This window comes from Phaseolus vulgaris, chromosome 10, assembly GCF_051622355.1.
Source record: "Phaseolus vulgaris cultivar YP4 chromosome 10, ASM5162235v1, whole genome shotgun sequence".
In the NCBI taxonomy this organism is placed as follows: Eukaryota; Viridiplantae; Streptophyta; class Magnoliopsida; order Fabales; family Fabaceae; genus Phaseolus; species Phaseolus vulgaris.
Window position 1 is genome coordinate 9,889,268 of NC_143507.1, and position 22,992 is coordinate 9,912,259.

The window sequence follows — 22,992 nt, forward strand, 5'->3', positions numbered from 1 at the left end:
GCACAAGTTAGCATCACTCCCAATAAAATTTGGTTACTTCAATAAGAGACAGTAAATAAAACAGAATACTTTTATATTTTTTTTCAATAAATACATACTCATGATATAGGAAAAAAAATCAATTATGCTTAATGTTATCCTTACATTAAGTTTTGTTTGTCTTAAGTATAAAATATTCATCAAATTTAAAAGATTTCATAAAAAATTAATTACAACTTTCTAATAATTTTTTTTCAATTAATTATGAAATTTTTTTATGAATAAAAACACAAATTTTCTACTTGTGACTCAATTTAACACCCGAGTTTCTAATCATACATAGAACCTCCAACAATTAAAATCTGTCATTACAGAAGATTATCAATCTTTGAAGTTTAGAATTTAACCAGAATGATTAATATGAGAACTAACACAATGATACTAAACAAAATCAATTCTTCTTTCATTTCATCAAAACTCACTTTTCAATGTAAGATCAGCAACCACTGCATGGTGTCCACTTATTTGTCTGCAATGTAGGAAAATCCATGACACTTGGAGGCACTTCAAGGTAACAATGGTGATGATATGCATCGAATGAAGGAAAAATCACATGTGAATATGTTGAACACAGAAAATAAAAAAGGGTGATTGATTGAGTTGGGTTGCTAAACACAGAATAGACACAGAATAGATAGGTTCAGACAGCATTGAAAGTGTATAAAAACCACATATCAAACACATTGAAACACAGCTAAAAGGAGAAAGAAGAAGGAAGAAGGATTCTGAAGAAAGATGAGTTCATTCTTTCAAAAACATTTTCTCTTTGAATTTATGTTTATTTTCAATATATTCATTGTTTTGTTTCTTATGTGTTTTTATTGTACAAATCTGTGCATAGAACTTTGATGATGCAAATTCTGATTATATACTTCCTTTTTAACTGGGATGCTTAGTTTCTGTGTAAGATAAATTATTCTTCTGATAACATTTTGTTTCACTTACTTAAATATGAATCACTTGTGTTTTTTTTAGCTGAAGGAAAATTCATATAACAGATTTGAGTAAGAGAAAGAGAACTTTTGTTACATTGAGATTAATGTTTTTTTTTTTCTACTTGTTCCACATATCAGAACTTGATTTGTAGAAAGTGGAAAAACCAACATGGAGATATTGAGGCTTTTTGTGATTGCATTAATGCCAAATCTTAAAGTACTGTTGATTACTGTTCTTGGCTCCTTCCTTGCTATGAAAAGATTCGACTTACTCAGTGAAACTGCCATCAGTAACATGAACACTGTAAGCTTCTTCTAACTCAAACATATCTCAGTATCAACCTCATGAATACTTGTTCTTTGCATTTTATCTGTCTTTAAACATGAAAGTAAATTTTCTTGATTTTGATAAGTAACTGTAAGATTTGTTTTTGAATTTAGATCACAATATATCAATCTAAATTTAGAAATGCTATATAATACTTGAGTTTCTTTACAGCTGGTGTATTTTGTGTTTTCTCCTGCTCTTGCTTGTAGCAGTCTGGCAAGTACCATGACTCTAAGGGGTTTGATTACACTGTAAGTTTGTTTTCTGTTTTCACAGTGATCTTCAAAATAAAAATTTCTCCATTTTGATGGGTTTGATAAAAGTAAATATGATTTAAGTTGATGAATGATTATGCAGGTGGTTCATGCCATTTTGTATTGTTCTCACAGTTGTTGTTGGGACAGCACTTGGATGGTTACTTGTTAAAATAACAAAAGTTCCTTATCATCTTAAAGGTCTTGTGTTGGGATGCTGTGCTGTAGGTATGAACAAACTTTTTTTTTTTTATATTAATAAGGGATATACACACTAAACATAAATAGGTCTTCATCATGTCACATAATGAAATAGATGAGAAAATGTTTTATAAACTAAAATAATTAATTAAAAAATGAAATAAAGTAATCCAAAAAAATAATAAGTATCACTTTTCTTAAGTTTTATTATATGAGTTTTGACCTAAATTTCATATTTATTTATATTTTATTTTTTTAATAATATTTTTATATTATGGTGGTAGATGATGGTTGAAATTGGAGGTGTGAGTCAAGTTCTAATTAAGATATTAAGCTTTATAATAATACTTAATATTGTAATTTTTATAAAAAAATAAAAAGCTTCAATTTAACAAATGTTTGAACAATGGTATAGTTATCTTTAATTATTGTGCTACTAGCAATTAAATAGGCTGACCTCTCTCAATATTAAAAATTCAATCTTTAAAGATATATCTTAATTATTTAATTAAAATTTAAATACTAAATTAATCAGATAAAACTGATTTTAATTGATCATTTATAATATTAAATTTAAGTTTTATGAACTGACAATGTATAATTTTAAAAATTATTAAAAATAGTATATTTATTTATTTATTTTAATTATTGAAATTTTATTCTTTCTTCTTTTATGTTATACAACTATGACATTTACATTGAATAAAATAATGAATTTTTTATTAACCTATAAGTGAGTGGATTGATATATAACAGTTGAAGCCCTATATATGATAGTTTTAAAATTTAAAATTATACTTTTATTATAAAATTCATTGTATATATATATATATATTATTTATACAATATATTTCAAAATATAATTTATTAAATAAACATACCAATTTTTTAAAGTTTAAATTAAAATATTATTTTTTTAGTTTAAAAAATATAAACCTAATCTTTTTAATACATAGACTAAGTCATAGAGTAGATAAATATTTTGATAAGAATTAATATAAGGGAACATTCTAATATAGTAGTACAAAGAAACAAACAATCTTCTTTTCTGAAAGACTCTTACATATATGAACCAAGATAACTATAGATAAGGTCTATGATATTAATAATTTATATTTTCTTTACAAAAAAAAAATGTTAGATTTGATTTTTGTAAAGTGAGTAAAGTCACATTTTCAAAAGGGTAAATAAAAAAAAAGTACTAATTATTGATTGATGAGAAAGTTAAAAACATGAAAGTATTAGAATATTCAAAGTTGATTTTTTTTCATAATTTTTTTTTGCTTAATCTACACTCACTTTCAAGCAGTCAAATTAACAATTTCAATATAAAAAACTAATAAGTGCAAGTTTGATAAATATCATTGATATATAAGAATCCTTTAATGTGTGTGACATTATTTGAAGTTTGATGTGTGCAGGAAATCTTGGAAATTTGCCTCTAATGGTGGTTCCAGCCATTTGCAGAGAGAAAAGCAATCCATTTGGAGATGAGACCGTTTGTTACAAAAATGGAATGGCATATGCATCACTCTCATTGGCAGTATGATACCAACTTCCAACATTATTTGCAAATTAACTTTCTCATATAATTCATTTTTTTAGTATTCCTCCAACCTAATTATAAGCAAAATCAATCAATATTGCTTATGTTAATCATGAAGATTATTAGTTAATATTTTATAAGAAACAAATGATACTAATAGTGTGATTTCTACCATTATTTGCCATTTTTTTATATAAAAATAGGAAAGATATTATCATTTAATTACTAATTTCATTTAAAAATAATAATATATTTTCTTTTAAAATGACCTAAAGTCTGATAGAAAAATATAATTTTTTGGTACTACATCCTTCAGGAGTTTGAGATTAATGATAATTTATATACTTGTTTTCTTTTTTAACTCATCAAGATGTCTTTTAAAGATAAAACTGTGACGGAGTATTGATTTCTATAATAGACAATACCTCGAATGCGAGAATTGACTTTACCAATGATATCTCATGAACTTGATGTTAGAATATTTTTAACTTTTTTTTTTTGATAAAAAAATAGTTAATTTTTTTTTCAGTTTATAATTAGGTTGAGTAAGTGTATTATTTATTATTAAAGGACTTATCATATAAGAACTAATTCAGTGGCATTTATGTTAGATTTATATGAATTTTATTTAATAATTAAAAAAAGGTGTGTTTCTAATTATCGATTTGCATCACATAACAAATTATTTTAACTTTTTCACCATATTTTTTTTTTCCTTTTCAGCTAGCATCCATCTTAGTATGGTCTTTTGCATACAACATTGTACGCATATATTCACCTAAAGAGATTTGCAATGAGGAGAAAGTTGATCAAATCACTCAAAATCCAACATTTGCATCAGAGAGTGGTGAAAAAACCCTTTCAAATTACAGTGAAAATGGGGATAGATCACATACTAACAATTGTGATCAACATGAAATTGAAACATATGCAGTGCCAGAAGCTAAAAAGAAGGTATGTAGAACATTGTTGCATTTGATGTTTGGGTCATTAGGGTTACATTTCTTTTTTAAATCACAACACTTTATAATTTTGAAAACTTAAAAAGGTTTAAGTAATCAATGGTATTTATCCAAGTTTTAATATAATATAATACTTCATATATATTCTAAAATAACTATAGTTTTAACTTTTTTTTTATTTGTAAGAAAATATTGTTTTATGTTCTCTATTTTAATAAAAGATTATTTTTTATTTCTAATTTTCTCACAAGTCAAATAGAAATAATATATTTATTGAAAAATAAATTTGTTTTAGTAAAACTTTTGCACAAGTAGTATTTAAAGATAACACTAAAAAAATATTTCAATAGAACCAATTTTAGAGACAAAAAATAATTAGTTGTTATATTGACTAAATTGGATACTATTTTATATACTAAAAAAATTATTAGCATCTAAATTAATTTTTATTTATTTATAAATAGTTTCTAAATTAGTATCTAATTAGCTACCAAGATTTTATTTAGCAACTATTTATCAATAATAGAAACTAATTTAGATATCAATCATTTTTGTAATCTATAAAATAATATATAATTAATCACTATAGCAACTGATTATTATTTTTTTTCTCTAAAACTTAATTTTTATTTAATGATTTTCTAGTAGTATAAAAAGATAAAGTTCTAATTTACTTACTCATAAAAAAAATATGGAGATTAGAAGTACTATTAAACCTAATAATAAAAAATTATTATTAGGGTTGAATGGAATAAAAATGAATGATTGGTGTTTTTTGCATTACATATTTTCAGATGGTTACTATGTTGAATATTTTAGAGAAGAAGGTAATACAATACCTAAAGATGTTAAGTAAATGGAGCAACTTGAAGCTAGTTTTTCCTCCTACATTGATTGGAGCGGTATGTGAATAGTTTTCTTTTTTTTTTCACTCTACATTTTTTATTTTTTCATCCATTATTGTTCAAGTATATGAGTTTTTTTTATCGGTTATAAAAAATAAATAAATGGGAACTACTTCAGTGATAGTCCAACCCTTATACATAAAGAGCAAAACATCTTACCATACTCTTATCAAGAAACACCTATCTGATTATCTAAGGAACAACCAAACTAATCACAGGAAAACATTAAACAACCATCCTCATACAATCCACTGGGTTCAAAACCCAATTAAAGTACGCGAAGAAAGCACAACGGGACGTTCAAGCATATAAGTGGTAGACTGAAGTACAATCACACTAAAAAAATAAGAATAATAACATTAGTGTATAAAATTTATAAAATAATTTTTAAATTAATATATAATATTAATTATCATAATTATCAAAGTTTTAGTTATTAACTATGTTTAAATTTTGTTAGTTGTTATGTTGAATTCCATTTGTGTGTGCAGGTGATTGGATTGATAATTGGAGTAGTTCCTCAATTTAGAAATTTAATAGTAAGTGGAAATGCTCCTCTCTATGTGATTCAAGACTCTATAATTATGATAGGGTAAGCATCATCATACTTCTAAACACCATCATTTGTGTATACTAAGTTAAAAAAAAGAAGAAGAAAAACAATACCTTATCTAATTCTTCTTTCTCTATTACTTTCCTTGCTTTATAGGAATGCATGCCTCCCAGCAATGACCATATTGGTTGGGGCAAATCTTCTTGAAGGTAACTTTAATTTTTCAAATTTGTCTAATTCATTTCTTGCAGTGTGAGATAAACTTTTTATAGTTCCATTTGGAAATGATAATTTTGATGATTTTTCTCAGGTTTGAAAGGAGACAGAGTGAAGTTTTCACTTATTTTTGGCATCATTATAATTAGAAACATTGCATTGCCAGTTCTAGGAGTAGCCACTGTTAAAGGTGCTGTTCATTTTGGCTTCATTCACCATGATCCATTGTATGAGTTTGTTTTACTGCTTCAATTTGCCCTTCCACCAGCAGTGGCTATAAGTAAGTTCTTCATCAAATTTAATGACCATTTCTTATTATTTTTCTAGATATCATGTTCATCAAATGGAGTGTTTCAGAAAAAAAAAAGTTATATACAATCTGTTTGGATATATAAAGCTAAAATGAAAAATGTTTCTGGAAGTTTTTCTACTGATTTTTTATGTTTCTAATTGAGAAATTACTAAAAAAAAATTGTATTTTGTTTTCAAACATAGTTTGTTTTTATATCATAATACTACATATAAGACTGTTCTTTTTGAGAAATTGCCTTTTACATGAATTACTTTTAAATTAAGATTCTTTTAATTACTTTCTAATTTTTATATTTCAATAAAAAATAAATAATATAAATTAGTAAACAAGAACTTATTTTCTATCTTGTAAGAGTTGAAAAACATTATTATCACACATTAGTTAATAAGCTAAAAAAGTGAAATAATGTATCTTAATATTATATATATATATATATATATATATAACAAATTTAATATTTTATTTTTTTGAACTAAATCAATTGACTTTCTTTTAATTTTTTATAAATTAGTTAAAATTTATTATATATATTGTGAAATAAAATCCAATGTATTTATGACTGAATAATTTATTGTGAAATAAAAGCCAATAAATTTATTAAATATACTTATTGGCTAAAATATATAAAAATAATAAATTTTACTAATTCTCAACTTTTTAATTAATGAACTTGGTTTATGAATTTATAATTTTTTATAAATATAAATCAATAATAAAATGTCTGGGTATTCAACTTAATTTGATATTCACTGAGAAAAAAACAGTATACATTTTTAAATATGCCTTCAATTTATACACTCATTTGTCCATACACATATCCTTAATTAAATACACATGTTGCTTACTATTCAACTATATATCAGTTCATTATTCATCTGTGTGTATAGTTTATTATTCTTAATTACTTGCAAACTATATATATATATATATATATATATATATATATATATATATTTATTTATTCTGTGGTTGGTTCAGGTACATCTACTCAATTGTTTGGATCTGGGAAAGGTGAATGCTCAATTATTATGCTTGCAACTTATTCCTTTGCTGCAGTGTCCCTTACTCTCTGGTGCACATTCTTCATATGGCTTGTATTATAGTTATATTTCTTATTGACAAGAAATAATTCAACAAATTGTACAACAATTTGCACATCCAAAAGACACAAACAATTTGTAATAGATGATGGCTGAAACAGATATAACTATGTTGTATAATTTGTTGTAGTATCATGCTCTTAATTCAATTGCAGTTACTTATTTATTGTGAATTGCTCATACATGCCTCAGAGATATATACTCAAATAATTGCGAAAAATATATTTAATAAAATATATTTTTTTCATACAAAGTACAAAATTTATGTGATAATTTATCAAACATAAAAGAAAAAAAGTGTGAATATTAGGGAGAGTGGTATTATAAATGTGTTTAGAAAGAATAAGTTTGAACTTTTTCTGAGTTTTAGCAGAAAAGGTATGAACCATTAGGTAAACTTGGCGAATAGGAGGTGTAAATAGAAATATTCGTCTCCTATTTATTCAACCTAAATCATTTTTTGATTGATTCCTCCCTTCTTTTTCTTTTAATATTCTTCTTTCATTTTCTTCTCCTTATTACCAAAATCAAAATCAAATTTTTTGAATCTAAGCTAAATCGCATCTTATTTAAGTTTTGTTGTTGTAGTGCAAGTTATCATGATCAGACTCTGATGGTTGTGCTACTGAAGCGTAGTTTTCTGTTAGCCTTGTAACTAACTCCATGCTGTTGCGGCATTGACAGTAAGAAGTTGTTAGAGTTAGTTAGATTAGTTTTGCTTATAAATAGAGGTTGTAAACAGAACTAAAAAATATATAGAGATTGATTTTACTTGAGATTACGTTGTTGTTGTTGTAATGCTCTGTTTTCGATTAATAAAATTCCCAACTTCAATACTTTCAAACTCTCTCAAGTTTCTCTTAGTAAATTTCACGTTAGTTTTCAATCACAATAGAGAGCCTTGTACCAACAAACTGGTATCAGAGCATTTGTTAAGATCCAATTTCCGCAATGGCAAATCAAAGTACGACGAGTTCCCAATTTCCAGCGAATCTTCCGGTGTTCAAAGGCGAGAATTACGATCGGTGGTGTGCGCAGATGAAGGTCATATTCAGATTTCAAGATGTGCTTGAAATTGTGAATGATGGAGTTGCAGAATTGGCAGCAGATACCAATGAGGCTGCAAGAACCTTGCATCATGATATGAAGAAGAAAGATGGAAAGGCTTTGTTCATCATACATCAATGCGTTGATGGTAATGTCTTTGAGAAGATCATTGAGGAAGAAACGGCGAAGGGAGCATGGGAGACTCTAAAAAGGCTCTATGGAGGTGATGAAAAGTTAAAGAAGGTGAAGTTACAGGCTTTGAGGAAGCAGTATGAGGTGTTGAATATGAAAGAAGGTGAAGCCATATCAGAATTCTTTTCAAGATTGGTAGTCTTGACCAATCAGATGAAAACATGTGGTGAAACGGTCACTGGTTTGCAGAAGATTGAGAAGGTGTTGAGGGCCTTAACTGCAAATTTTGATCACATTGTAGTTGCAATTGAAGAGTCTAAGGATCTTTCTGTTATGAAGCTTGAGGAGTTACAAGCTACTCTGGAAGCTCATGAGATGAGGCTGAAGCAGAGGAAAACAGAGAAGGGAACAGATCAGGCTTTGCAAGCAAAATTCACCAAGAAGGTCAAAGATGAGGCTTCATGGTTCAAGAAGAACAAAGAGAAGTGGAAAAAGAAGAAGGGTAATACTGAATCTGAGAACAAATGTTCAAAGAATCAGAATGATGCCAAGAACAAAGGTGCTTCTAGTAGTAAGAATCCAAAGAAGAAGGATCTAAATGAGGTACAATGTTTTTGTTGTGAGATGTATGGTCATTATGCAAGAGATTGTCCAAGTAGAGGATCAAACAATCAAGGGAAAGATGAGGCTCAGCTGGCAGAAAGTGACTCAGATGATGCAATGTTGATGGCTACAACACAATTGGATGATGACACATCAAATGTGTGGTACCTAGACACAGGTTGCAGCAACCACATGACTGGAAACAGAGGTTGGTTTGTAGATCTGGATGAATCTAGTTCTAGAGGAATCAGATTTGCAGACAATAGTCAAGTGAATTCTGAGGGCATTGGAAGCATCATGGTGAAGAGGAAGGATGGCAAAGAGGCTATCATCACAGATGTGTTGTATGTGCCAAGCATGAAGAGTAACTTGATTAGTGTTGGTCAATTACTTGAGAAGAATTATACAGTGAAGATGGTGGATAAACAAAATGAAGCTTTTTGATTCAAAAGAGAGATTGGTTCTTAAAGCTCCACTGTCAAGTAACAAAACCTTCAAAGTGTGCATTAACATGATTGATCACAAATGTTTTGTTACCACTGTTGCTGATGATCAGAATTGGACATGGCATCATAGATATGGCCATTTGAATTTTAGGAACCTGAGCATGTTGAATGCAAAGGGTATGGTGACTGGTCTTCCTAAAATTCAGGTTCCAAGACAACTTTGCAAAGAATGCTGCATTGCTAAGTCTGCAAGAAAGGCATTCAAGCATGATTTACCCATGAAATCATCACAGAAATTGCAAGTTGTACATTCTGATTTGTGTGGTCCTATGGAGGCTCAATCTATTGGAGGTAATCACTATTTTCTCACTTTCATTGATGAGTACACTAGACATGTGTGGATATATATGGTTGAGAAAAAGAGTGACACCTTCCACAGTTCAAGAAATTTAAGCTACTTGTTGAGAATGACAGTGGTTGTAGCATTAAGAAATTGAGAACTGATGGTGGAGGTGAATACACTTCCCTTGAATTTGCCAAATTCTGTGAGAATGAGGGCATAATTCATGAGATTGTAGCTCCATACACACCACAACATAATGGCATTGCTGAGAGGAAGAATAAGAGCATAATGAATATGGCTAGAAGTATGCTCAATGGAAAAGGAATGCCAAAGAGGTTCTGGGCAGAAGCTGCTGCTACTGCAGTGTACATTTTGAATAGAAGTCCTACAAAGAAGCTGCAAGGTGTGACACCTTATGAAGCATGGACTGGTGAGAAGCCAAGTGTTGGTCACTTTAGGGTGTTTGACTCACTGTGCTATAGACATGTACCAGAACAATTGAGAAAAAAGTTGGATGATAGAAGTCAAACAATGGTGTTCGTTGGTTATCACTCAACTGGTGCTTACAAATTGTATTCACCAACAGATCACAAGATGGTTAAGAGTAGGGATGTACAATTTGATGAGGCAAGAGGCTGGTGCTGGAATGAAAATTCAACACAGAGAGAAATTGTACCACCTACAGTTAGAGCCACTCTTGATGACTGTGATGCTGAAGAGAATCCTATCAGGGTTGGTACTGAAACTGGACCTGAACAACCAGCGGTCAGAAGATCAATTAGAACAAGGGTACCTTCAGTGAGATTGACAGAGTATGATGTGTTTCCTGATCAAGCAATAGGCCAAGAGGGTGAATTACTTGAGGAAAACATGTTAGCTGAATCAGAACCAATAAATCTCGAATTAGCAATGAAAGATTCAAATTGGTTAGATGCTATGAAAGAGGAATTGGCAGCTATTGAGAAGAATAAGACTTGGGTACTTGTGTCACAAACTGAGAAGAAGGCAATTGATGTAAAGTGGGTTTACAAGCTGAAGCTGAGGCCAAATGGTGAGATTGCAAAGTATAAGGCAAGGTTGGTAGCAAAGGGGTTTCTGCAGAGGGCAGGTATTGACTTTAATGAGGTATATGCACCAGTAGCTAGACTAGAGACTGTCAGGATTTTGGTAGCAATAACAACACAGTATGGATGGAATTTGCATCAACTGGATGTAAAATCTGCATTTTTGAATGGTCCATTAGAAGAGGAAGTCTATGTGAAGCAGCCACCAGGTTTTGAAGTTAAGGGTCAAGAGAGCAAGGTGTATAGGCTCAAGAAGGCACTGTATGGGCTGAAACAAGCTCCAAGAGCTTGGAATAAGAGGATTGATAGTTTTCTGATAAAGGCAGGATGCACTAAGTGTGTTTCAGAACATGGAGTATATGTGAAGGGCTCTAGTAAGTCTGATCATATAATCCTATGTCTTTATGTGGATGATCTACTGATCACAGGTGCAAATGAGCAAGAGAATATGAAGTTCAAGTCAATGCTGATGAAGGAATTTGAGATGAGTGATCTAGGAAATTTGTCATATTTTCTAGGGATGGAATTTAAATTCACTGACAGAGGGGTCTTTCTTCATCAAAAGAAGTATGCTGAAGACATTTTGAAGAGGTTCAAAATGGCAAACTGCAATCCAGCTATTACACCTATGGAGACTGGTTTGAAACTGAGCAGAGAATCACCAGGGGAGCTTGTAGATGCTACACTGTACAAACAGATCATTGGTTCACTGAGATACTTGTGCAACACTAGACCTGACATCAGTCATAGTGTTGGGTTATTGAGCAGATTCATGGAACAGCCAAGGTCATGCCACTTGCTTGCAGTCAAGAGAATTTTGAGGTTTATCAGAGGAACTACTGATCATGGCGTGTTGATGCCAAGTGAAAACAATTTGAAGAAAATTGAAGTTTTGGGGTATTCAGATTCTGACTGGGGAGGTGATGTGGATGATAAGAAGACTACTGCTGGGTATTTGTTCATGATTGGGAAGGCATTGATATGCTGGAGCTCAAAGAAACAGGATGTGGTAGCTTTGTCATCGTGTGAGGCAGAGTATGTAGCTGCATCATATGCTGCTTGTCAAGCTATGTGGATCAAAATGCTATTGGAAGAAATGAGGATTTGTGACAGTACCAAGGTGAAGCTGCTGATTGATAACAAGTCTGCAATTGATCTTGCAAAACACCCTGTTAGCCATGGCAGGAGCAAGCACATTGAGAGGAGGTATCATTTTCTTAGAGAACAAGTGAATGAAGACAAGCTTGATGTGGAGCATTGTAGAACCGAGGTTCAGTTGGCTGACATACTGACCAAACCTCTTAAGAGAGTGAGGTTTGAGGAATTGAAGAAGCTTATGGGAATGGAAAGCTTGGATAACTTGTACTAGGAGGTGTGTTGTTGTAGTGCAAGTTATCATGATCAGACTCTGATGGTTGTGCTACTGAAGCGTAGTTTTCTGTTAGCCTTGTAACTAACTCCATGCTGTTGCGGCATTGACAGTAAGAAGTTGTTAGAGTTAGTTAGATTAGTTTTGCTTATAAATAGAGGTTGTAAACAAAACTAAAAAATATATAGAGATTGATTTTACTTGAGATTACGTTGTTGTTGTAATGCTCTGTTTTCGATTAATAAAATTCCCAACTTCAATACTTTCAAACTCTCTCAAGTTTCTCTTAGTAAATTTCACGTTAGTTTTCAATCACAATAGAGAGCCTTGTACCAACAAGTTTTAACCTTTCTCTATTGTCTTCGTAGTTCTCCATGCACATGTTTGTTGGGTGCCAACACTTTCGAAATTGGAGTTTGATTTTATGAATGTTTTATGGGTGCCAAAAGTTTCATTCTTGAAGTGATTTAGTAACTTTTTTGTGTGTTCTTAATTCATCACCCCCTTCAAGAAAAATTAACTTAAAAGGGAAACTAGTATAGTTTTAACCTTAAATTAATGTTATAATTTGGCAATGGAATGATAAATTTGGATAGTTAGGTTTTTGCATGTAGCAGTTGAATAAGAATAGTTAAAAATGTTAACCTTTAAGATCCATCACGAACATCATGAATAGTTGTAGACTCAAAAATCTTTTTGATGATTTAGTATCTTTTAGTTTCAAATTTTACTTATGAGTTGTAAGGATTTACCGTATACCTATATTTTGTGATTAAATTGTAAGATGATTGAAAGATTTAAAAATGTGAGATCTTGCTACATTCTTAAGATTTGGTGGAATCGGATATGACAACAATGTATTAAATTTGGTGAATATATATATATATATATATATATATATATATGAATATATATATGGTGTAATCTCTTGAACAAATGTTGTGACTTTTCCTATGTGTATGTATCTTAAAATTAATCTTGTAATTTGTTGTTGAATCGTTGATAAGTTTAATTTATTATAAATTTAGTTTTAGTTTAGTAAAAAACTATTCTTAATCAGTGTTTATAATATAAGGGAATTCATAAAAATAGTTTAAATAAATAAAAGTTCAAACAGTTGAATTGCAAAATGTTGAGGTCAATGTAGTTTTGACTTAATTTAATATTTGTTGTAAACTTATGTTTAGTTAAAAATATTTGTTTTTTATCAATTCTATTAAGTTTTTTTTTTATCAGCAATAATAAATATATAAATGCGAATCACTTTAGGGGTGGATCAACCCTTATACATACAGAAATCATCTAACAATGTTTGCCAAACCAACAGACGAAAAGCGCTGTCCTTAAATACCCTAAACTACATCAAGCAACCAAACGCATACATTCCAAAGGTTCCAAACACCAACAGGAAAAGGAAACCGTAGCAGAGCCAAGTTTTACAAAAATTCAAGACTGAACCTTAACTTGCATCAAAGTACATACTTTAGACACGTCGGCCACCCTCCTTTTGAAAATAATAGAGTTTCCGTGAAGCCAGATTTCCTCCACCACTCCAACCCAAATTGTGCTCCACAAGTCATTAATCGATTCAGAGCACGTATTCATCCTGAATTGGGAAAAATTTGCCAACGGATCGTTGCGAGACACGAACGACACTCCCAAGCATCTAAAACAAAAACTCCAAACCTTCCAAGCGAAACTACAATCGAAAAACAAGTGACGGTAAGTCTCTTCCTCCCTCCCACACAGACAACATAAAGAACTTTCAACCGACACCCCACGCCTTTCCAAATTGACCCTAGTAGCAATCTTATTCTCCATAACTTACTGAAAACTGGAGAGAAATCTGCCTCGCAATCCCTCTTGACTAGAGAGTAAGCAGAGTTAACTGAAAACTCCTGATCACCCCCTTCCTTCCATACCCACCTATCCGGCTCTCCCGAACCCAGCCTCACCTCAAGTAAAGCCAGGCTCAACTCGTCCGCCAAAGGCTTCTCCTAGTCAAAGAAAGGTCTACGCCAGGTGAGATCCCACACCCACAAGCCATAAGACCAAACCCCCATCTCAGCCACCCTAGCAGTTCTAGTCGAAGAAATAGAAAACAATCTCGAGAATACTCTCTTCAGTGCGCCACCACCGGCCACCTGTCCTCCCAGAAAGATATATCCTTTCCATCGCCGACTTTCCACTTGACCCCGTCTTCAAAACTGCTACCCCACTCCTCCGGAGCCCAAACCTTCTTCAGGTCTTTCCACCACAGAGAACATATGTTGCTTTTACCATCCTTTCTCAAACTTCTCCACCCACCATATTTAGAAACAAGAACTTCCTTCCAAATACCTCCCTTATCCGATCCCAACCTCCAAATCCACTTTCCTAACAAAGCCAAGTTAAAAAGCTTTAAGTCAACGATGCCAAGTCCCCCGAATTCGCGAGGCATACATACCTTTTTCCAAGAAGCCCAAGTGATCTTCCTCCCTTCAGCGCCCCAACCCTAGAGAAAGTTCCTTTGAATCCTCACCAACCTATCAACCACCCCAAAAGGCATTTTAAATAACGACATAAAAAACAACGGGATGGAAGATAGAACAAACTTGATCAAACAAACCCTCCCTGCCATCGACAAACACTTTCCCTTCCACTTGCTTAGCCTAGCCTGAACTTTCTCAACAACCCCATTCCAAAACGCCCCCCTGCTTATAACTCCCACCAACAGGCAAACCCAGGTAAACAAAAGGGGAAACCATCATATCGCAATTAAGAATGGCTGCAAAACTCCGAAGCAGAAACTGACTCACCCTTGTTCCGCCAATCCTGCTTTTCAAAAAGTTAACCCTAAGCCCAGAGGAAAGTTCAAAGCATTGCAAGATTGCCTTAATGTTAAAAATGTTTTTTGTGTTAGCTTCACAATAGAACAAGGTATCATCTGCATACTGTAACATATTAACCTTCACTTTATCCCTGTCAATCTCCACACTGTCAATCAATTTCTTTTCTTCAGCCATCCTTGACACCCCGACCAACCCTTCTGCCATGATAAGAAAGAGAAACGAGACTAATGGATCACCTTGAAGGAGACCTTTCTTAGGCAAAAATTCCTTAGTTGGACTACCGATCATAAGAACAAAAACCACCGCTGATTCTAAACAACCCTTTATCCATCGAATCCATAACTCGCAAAAGCCCAACCTCTTTAGCATATAATAAATAAATTCCCAACTAACTGAGTCGTACGCCTTCTCATAATCGACTTTGAAGAAGACACAACTTTTCCTCTTTCTTTTATACTCTTCTATGACCGCTTTTGCTACCAACACACTGTCCAACAACCCCATTCCTTCAAGAAAAGTTGATTGTCTGACGTCAATAACTTTACTAATCACCTTTTTCAATCGTAGTGATAACGCCTTAGAAATGATTTTGTACATACATCCGACTAAGGAGATAGGTTGAAATTCATCGAGCCGCTGAGGGTTTTCAACTTTTGGTATTAAACAAAGAAATGAAGCATTTGTACCTCTTGGCCAATGACCACTAACCGAGAAATCCTTCACCGCCGCCATCACATCCTTTTTAATGATTTCCCAGCAGAATTTTATAAAACCCAAATTGAAACCATCAGGGCCAGGACTTTTAGAACTATCGCAACTCCACACCGCTGCCGTAATCTCTTCTTTAGAGAAATCACCAATCAACATATTGTTGTCAGGGCCCGAAATGGAACAAAACCTAACATTATCCAGTCGCACCTGACAAACATCGTTCTTAACAAACCTGTATGCAAAAAACTCTCGAACCTTGTCCTTGACCACTTCCTTATCCTCACACCAAATGTCGTTAACATAAACCCCATGCAACTGATTCCTTGCCCTTCTCCAATTAACCGACGAGTGGAAAATTTTTGTATTAAGATCCCCTTGCTTTAGCCACTTTTGCCTTGCTTTCTTAAACAAGACCGCCTCCTGTTTAAACTTAACTTTATTAAGTTCAGCAAGAAGAGTCTTTCTTTCCTCCCGTTCAGACTCAACTAACCCACACACGTCGTCGCGTTCGTCTAAAACTTCGATCTTTTTTTGTACCTCCTTACTAGCCTGATTCACATCACCGAATACCTCCTTATTCCATACCTTTAGCTCAGCTTTCAGCTTTTTCAATTTTTCTTTAAAAACAAAGATTCTGTATCCTACAACCTCAAAGGAAGACCAACATAACTTCACAAACTCCTTAAACCTGCTATCTCTTAGTCAAACATCCAAACAACTAAACGGTTTTGGGCCCTAGTCCGCAGACACCTCTCTGAGTATAACAACACAATGATATGAGATTGTTCTACTTAACACGAGCTGTTGGCAGTTTGGCCAAAAATCCAACCATTCCTTTGAAACTAGCACTCTGTCGATTCTGCTTTTTACTAACCCGTTTGGCTTGTACCAAGTAAACTTCCTACCAACCAAGGGAACATCAACTAATTGAAGCCTCTTATTTCTCTAGAATAATCTGACGTCGAAATCATACTTTTCCTCTCCTTTTGTCGTTTAATAGAATTGAAGTCACCAATGATACACCAAGCCTTTGACAGTTGATTCAGTCTAGCAGCATTGATTTCATCCCACACCTCCTTCTTCTCCGGTAACGAGCCAGAACAATAAACATTCACAACCGTTACACTCACCCCATTACCATGCTTCCATAAACCTTCGATCACAGAATAGTTACTTCCATTTACTGACCTGTACAACTGAAAAGACTTACTACTCCACATCGTAAAAACCCCACAAGCACTGTTAACGACTTTTTTCTCAACCCAATCAACTTCGTTAGAACCCCAAAGAAGACAAACTTTCTCCCTGCTGACACCAACACATTTCGTCTCTTGTAAGCACACCATATCTGCCTGTTCCTTGTAGATCAGATCCCTTAAATAATTTCTTTTTATGGTGCCACCTAAACCTCTGATATTCAAGCTAATTATCTTCATCAACAAACTTACTCCTATCATCCCTCAACTTCCTCGTATGAACACCACCTTGATTTGATAAGGACAATAAACTGTTTAAGATTGTGCCTTCGCAACCTAGGAAGGAGAATCCGACTTCTTTTCCCACGCACCAAACGTTTGACGTCTCATTCTCATCAGACTTGACCCAGAAGATCCTATTACAGTTCTCAATTGCACTGTCAGACGTGAAAAAGGAGTCGGTCCTAGAATCTGTTTGATGGACCATTAGGACTTGATCGACCCTTACATCCACCAAATTGCCCTCTTCGAACAAGTTATCCATTGAAACACACCCACCGCTGACAACACCTGCCTTCGGCCTTGGAGCTAGAGCCACAAATATAATTTCGGAGGAAGTCCCCATTACATTACTCAATCTCTTCACCTTCGTTGTTTTACCCCTAGGACATCTATCCCCGTACTCCTCCTTCCCTACCTTTACTTTCAACGAACTGCCAGACCCCAATCCCTCCCACACCAACGGAACCCCAAAGAGGGATTCCTTAGTAGAAAGGAGCGTGCCCTATACGTTGGACATGGCGCTAACAAGTCCCGACAAACAACCCTCCTCTACCACTCTTCCATCGTGCACGTCCACATACTTTTCCGGGACCACCCCCATGTCCGAGTGTTCCAACGCTTCAACAACTTCAACATCCACCCTTGAACCTGAATGTTCCTACTCTTCCAAAAGAACCCCATACCCACCCGGTTCTCCTGCCCAATTCAGAATTCCCACGTGCCCCATGTAGTCCCCATCAAAAGCAGGAACGTTACCAACATCCGGGGGAAGCTGCTGCACCAATGTAAGCTTATTGCCATTATCCACTACGTGTCCAACTTTCTTGACATTGGGGCCCACTTCATCTTTGGCACCACGTAAGCACCATCCCCCACACCTACGGCCCTATCCTTTTTTTCATGCATCACTTCAATGTTGGTGGTTGTTTTGACATTCCACACTTGCAATAAAGCCAAGTTGGTGGTGCGTGGAATACATGGAGCACCCTATATGACTTAACTCACCACTTAAAACTCCTTGGGAACCAGTGACCCCGTCACTCCTCTCCACACTATTTTCCAACCTCTGACCCGAGACTACATCGTGTTGTTGGCTCGGTGAGTACCTGATAGCATTGAGCTCTTCTCTTTGGTGGTTTTTGGGTGGTTTGCGGAAGCTTAGTGGTTTGTTGATGGATCAAGGCCCTCCTAGGAGGTGTGGCTGCCTTGGAAGTGCATGAGAGTAGGAAAATTGAGGGAGGTTCGGCCAGCCCCCTTTTGTAGGTGAAGGATTGAAGATTAAGACCTAAATCTTAGGCAAGGGAGTAAAGTATGGCTCAAGTTTGGCAGCATAACAATACTCAATTTAATCTTGAAATACATGAGGTTGGTTCCTTCTTTTATAGGCTAAAGAGGACCGAAAATGGTAACCTAAATGATGAGCAAATGCAAGCTAAATGAGATGCAAATGAGTAGCACATGGAGGCACATGGAGCACATGGCACATGGGTGCACATGGCCTTCTAACTTGCACATGGCCGGTCCTAGATTAGTGGGGAGGTTCTAGAAACCGTAGCTAATCTAGGTTAACTCCTCCTTAATCTTAATTTGCAGAATTTAAACAAAGGTTCACAAGGCTATGTTATTGACACCACAATTAAGACTAAGCTACACTTTGTTGGGCCTTCTTGGACGTCAACCTTCTTGGATGTCAACTCTCTTAGACGCTTCTTGTGTGGCCTAGATGCTTCTTGTGTGTCCTAGACGCTTCTTGTGGGTGCCCTCTATGCAAGGTTGGTCCTAGACGCTCTCTTGGTTGCCTTTCATGCAAGGTTGGTCCTAGACGCTCTTTTGGATGTTGGGGCCTCTTCCATCAGTACCCAAGGAAGCCATTAACAACTTCTTCTTGGGAACCAATGAACCCAACACTCTCATGCATAGTACGTTCCAAACCAAGGCTGCATTGCGCTTTCATGCAATCCTCTGAATCATCACCAGCCCGCTTTCGTTCTCCACCCTTGCAAAAAAGCCATGATGTTGCTGCGGGGAATATCCATGAATGGCAACTTTAATTGTTGCGACACCTGATTCTTCTTGGGAGCCAACAATCCCCACTTCCCCATGTGCAAGGTGTTCTTTTCCAGAGCCACGTTGTGTCTCGTTGCAGTGAACCGAGTCATCTTCCCCGAACCTTACTTCGTCGATTGCACCAAGCACCGAGCTCACTGAGTCGCATCCGCTTGCTCCATCATCTCCCGCGTTTGAGCTTGCTTTTGTGTCCACCTCATAGCAACCACCTCCCCACCTACCAAAGAGTTCTTTTGGATCCAGGGCCTGCACACATGCCTCTTCTTCGAATGACACCCTACACCATGTTCCATTGATTCAAATATCTTTCACCAGACTAACCGCACTGGCATCTGGATCTTAACCCTAACACGGGCAAACTCTAACAATTCATTCTTCTCGATTGCAGCATTAACCTCAATGACTTCCCCAACCAGAGACCCAATGCTAATGAAACATTGGTTACACCACAATTGTAAAGGAATTCCTCTACAGTGAACCCATGCGAATCTTTCAGGGACAACAAATGAATCGCGCCAAGGACTCAACTCCGAAAACAAGCTGTCAAACCAAGCTTTGTTGTCCTAAAGTACCTTTCCAAGGATGTCTCCCTCGTCACAGGATAACAATACATACTTCTCCCCGAGTAGTCTTACCCTAACCAGGCTAAAACCTCCCAGTATGAAGCTTTCCTTAATCGACTGCAACTTTGCAGACTCCCTAAGATGGCCGATAAAACAACCCTTCAACCAAGAAGAAGACTCCATGTCTACCGGAAACTAAAAAATCACACCCCTCCTCTCGTGAAACGCTTGCACTCTTTCCTGAACCACCCACAATAGCATCACCAAGAACCCCCTGTCCACCTTCACCCGCCACGACTTGAGAAAAGGATAGTTGTTGCTTTTGTTGCCCCTTCGGATTCCAGACTGCCCTATTAACCGCCACTCTCTTCTTTCCAAACTTAGGGGCATCATTCCTTCCATACTTAGGTAGATTCACCTGTAACTTCCACGTGCCAATCCAGATTGCGTCCAACTTTCTTTCCAGGGAATGCGCATCGGACACCCCATGGAACCTAACGAAACCAAACCTCCGATTCCTTGCATTAAGCTTTCTAGAAATGAAAACATCCAGGATTCTTCCCCACCTTTGAAACACTTTCCATAGACCTCTCTAAAAAAAATGGTCAAGAAAGTTAGTAAAGAAAAACGAAATATCAGCCATCTTCAGAACTCACACCCTTGCCGGAAAACCCCTCGCCGGAAACCTCTCACCCTCTCACCCTACAATGACATCGATTGACTAGGTCCAATCTTAGACCACTTTTTAATTTCATGTTGGGATACTCAGTGTGGCATGGTGATATGGGCAGATACAAGAGTTCTATATTATGTTGGTTGGTTCTATATAGAGTTCGAGTGATGTAGATCACTCATGTGAAATAGAGATTAAGAATAAGACTTTCGATTTTATAAAAGTGAGGAGTCTTTTGCTCAAATATCATTCCTATTGTAGTTAGAAGATCATTGTATGTAAGTTTTGTTTCAATTGGATATATCACTCAAGCAATAAGTCCTTATTCAAATGATATTCTCTTATTTTTAACACGTATTTTACTTGTTTAATTGTATGTAAATAATTTAAAAGGTAATATAATCATAATTAATGTTATATTATATGTTTCAAATGTTTGATTATAGTTATCATAAATTTGTTAAATGTGATTCACTTAATGACGTGATTTAGTGTGAGATGGTAGTTATTATGAAGATAATACTATTTATATAACATTAATATGAATATTAAGTTATAGGATATCTTTATTTACTAATAATCTAAATAATGTAAATTAATATATCATTTAATGAAATATTGATGAATGATTTTTTTTCTCTATTCACATGGAAGGATATTAGTTCAATACAAAAACAAATTACTACTTATAGAAAAATTTGGAATTTTAAATAAATTTAACCTCCCTTGTCTTAGTTTTTCTTCTACTTTAAGGAAAATAGAACTTGAAAAAAAAGGATTCCTTGAACACCTCAAATATGACTAATTCTCCCTGGAAGGATATTAGTTCAATACAAAAACAAATTACTACTTATAGAAAAATTTGGAATTTTAAATAAATTTAACCTCCCTTGTCTTAGTTTTTCTTCTACTTTAAGGAAAATAGAACTTGAAAAAAAAGGATTCCTTGAACACCTCAAATATGACTAATTCTCCCTGCACCAGATCATTTTTTATCTGCACCCATAATTTCTTTTTAAATTCCATATTGCCCTTGTCAAAAATTTTGGATTTTCGCATCTGGAATGAAAAAAAACTTTTCGAATTTTAGCATTCGGAAGATATTACTGTGTTGTGGATTGTCATATCCAGAAGATACATCTCAGTTCTGGATTTGTATATTCAAAACTGTCATATTTATATTACAGATATAAATATCTGAAAAAATAAGGGTAAAACAAACATTTTCTTTGTAGTGTTGGCTGTAGGTCATAATAGGTCTGGTGCAAGGAGAATTAACCCTCAAATATTTCAGTTATAATCACCAAACACAGCTCAAACTCAAAATTTGCTATACCCAACAAGCTCCAAGCCATGCATGTTTCAATAAGAAATAGAAATTGAAGAGAGGATATTGGAGAAAAAAGTTTACCAAAAAGAACAGTGAAAATTAATGTTATGCAATTTCTTTTAGTTAGCCTCTAAATGGAAGATTACAAGAGAAGAAAAAGGAAATTAGGTGGTTATTGAGAGGAAAAATGAAGACTTGAAAAGAAAATGAAGCAATTGGTTGTTTTGTTGAAATAAAAAAATTCAAATTTTCATTTGCAACTCAATGTAGGGTGTTTCTTCCTACACCCAATAAAAGTTCTGCCTACACCTCATCAATAACCGAAAACATGATTTTACCCTTTTCTTAAATCACTTTCATATTAGCTTTTTTGGAATCTTTCTGAACACCCCTTTTCAGAATTTATAAATGTACTATGGAAAACGTTTTTTGGAATTTCCAGAAAGCATTTTCTGGAAATGATTTCCGAAATAAAGTTCTGTAATGTGTATAATACATTTTGGAACCTATTTTTTAGAATAACTTTTCTAGAATATATTTTGGAAAGAACTTTTTGGAATGAGACCAAATTAGATGGAAAATTTGATCATTTTATCTATTTGATGGGGGTGTAAAAAGAACTTTGTCTGGGTGCGGGAAGAAACACTCCTCCTTGTATATATACTCAACCAACTGCCGTTTGATTTAGGATAAGTTCTTCTGACACCATATCAATTTTAACCTGCATCATATAATTTTTGAAATTTCTAAAATTATCTTTTATTTTGAATTTTAAAATTCAAAATTTAAAAAATATAATTTGAAAGTCAAAATCTTGTTTTGGAAAAAAAAATTCAAAAGACAAAAAATACATTTAAAAAAGAAAATTCGAAACACATAATCTAAAAATGCATTCAAGAATGTGTTTTGGAAATTCAAATTTCGAACACAAAATCTGAAAATGCATCGCAGAAAAAAATTTCCAAAATTCAATAATGTATTCT

The 22,992-nt window shown here is 34.1% G+C and overlaps 1 protein-coding gene across 1 annotated transcript; it reads left to right on the forward strand.

The window, feature by feature from the left end:
- The first annotated feature begins 731 nt into the window (after window positions 1–731).
- LOC137818715 (protein PIN-LIKES 3) lies at window positions 732–7,531 on the forward strand. Its single transcript, XM_090296578.1, has 10 exons — window positions 732–1,278; window positions 1,474–1,553; window positions 1,660–1,784; window positions 3,179–3,300; window positions 4,027–4,257; window positions 5,060–5,167; window positions 5,662–5,762; window positions 5,880–5,932; window positions 6,034–6,219; window positions 7,231–7,531. Exons 1-10 carry the CDS (start codon window positions 1,144–1,146, stop codon window positions 7,353–7,355), a joined length of 1,266 nt encoding a protein of 421 aa, XP_090152704.1. The 5' UTR covers window positions 732–1,143; the 3' UTR covers window positions 7,356–7,531.
- The last annotated feature ends 15,461 nt before the right edge of the window (window positions 7,532–22,992 follow it).

Excerpts from the sequence above, each read along its gene's own strand:
- LOC137818715 (XM_090296578.1), top strand. The coding sequence starts at position 1,144 with ATGGAGATATTGAGGCTTTTTGTGATTGCATTAATGCCAAATCTTAAA. Across the intron at positions 1,785-3,178 it reads GTTGGGATGCTGTGCTGTAG|GAAATCTTGGAAATTTGCCT; the intron begins GTATGAACAAAC and ends TGATGTGTGCAG. Across the intron at positions 5,763-5,879 it reads GACTCTATAATTATGATAGG|GAATGCATGCCTCCCAGCAA; the intron begins GTAAGCATCATC and ends CTTGCTTTATAG.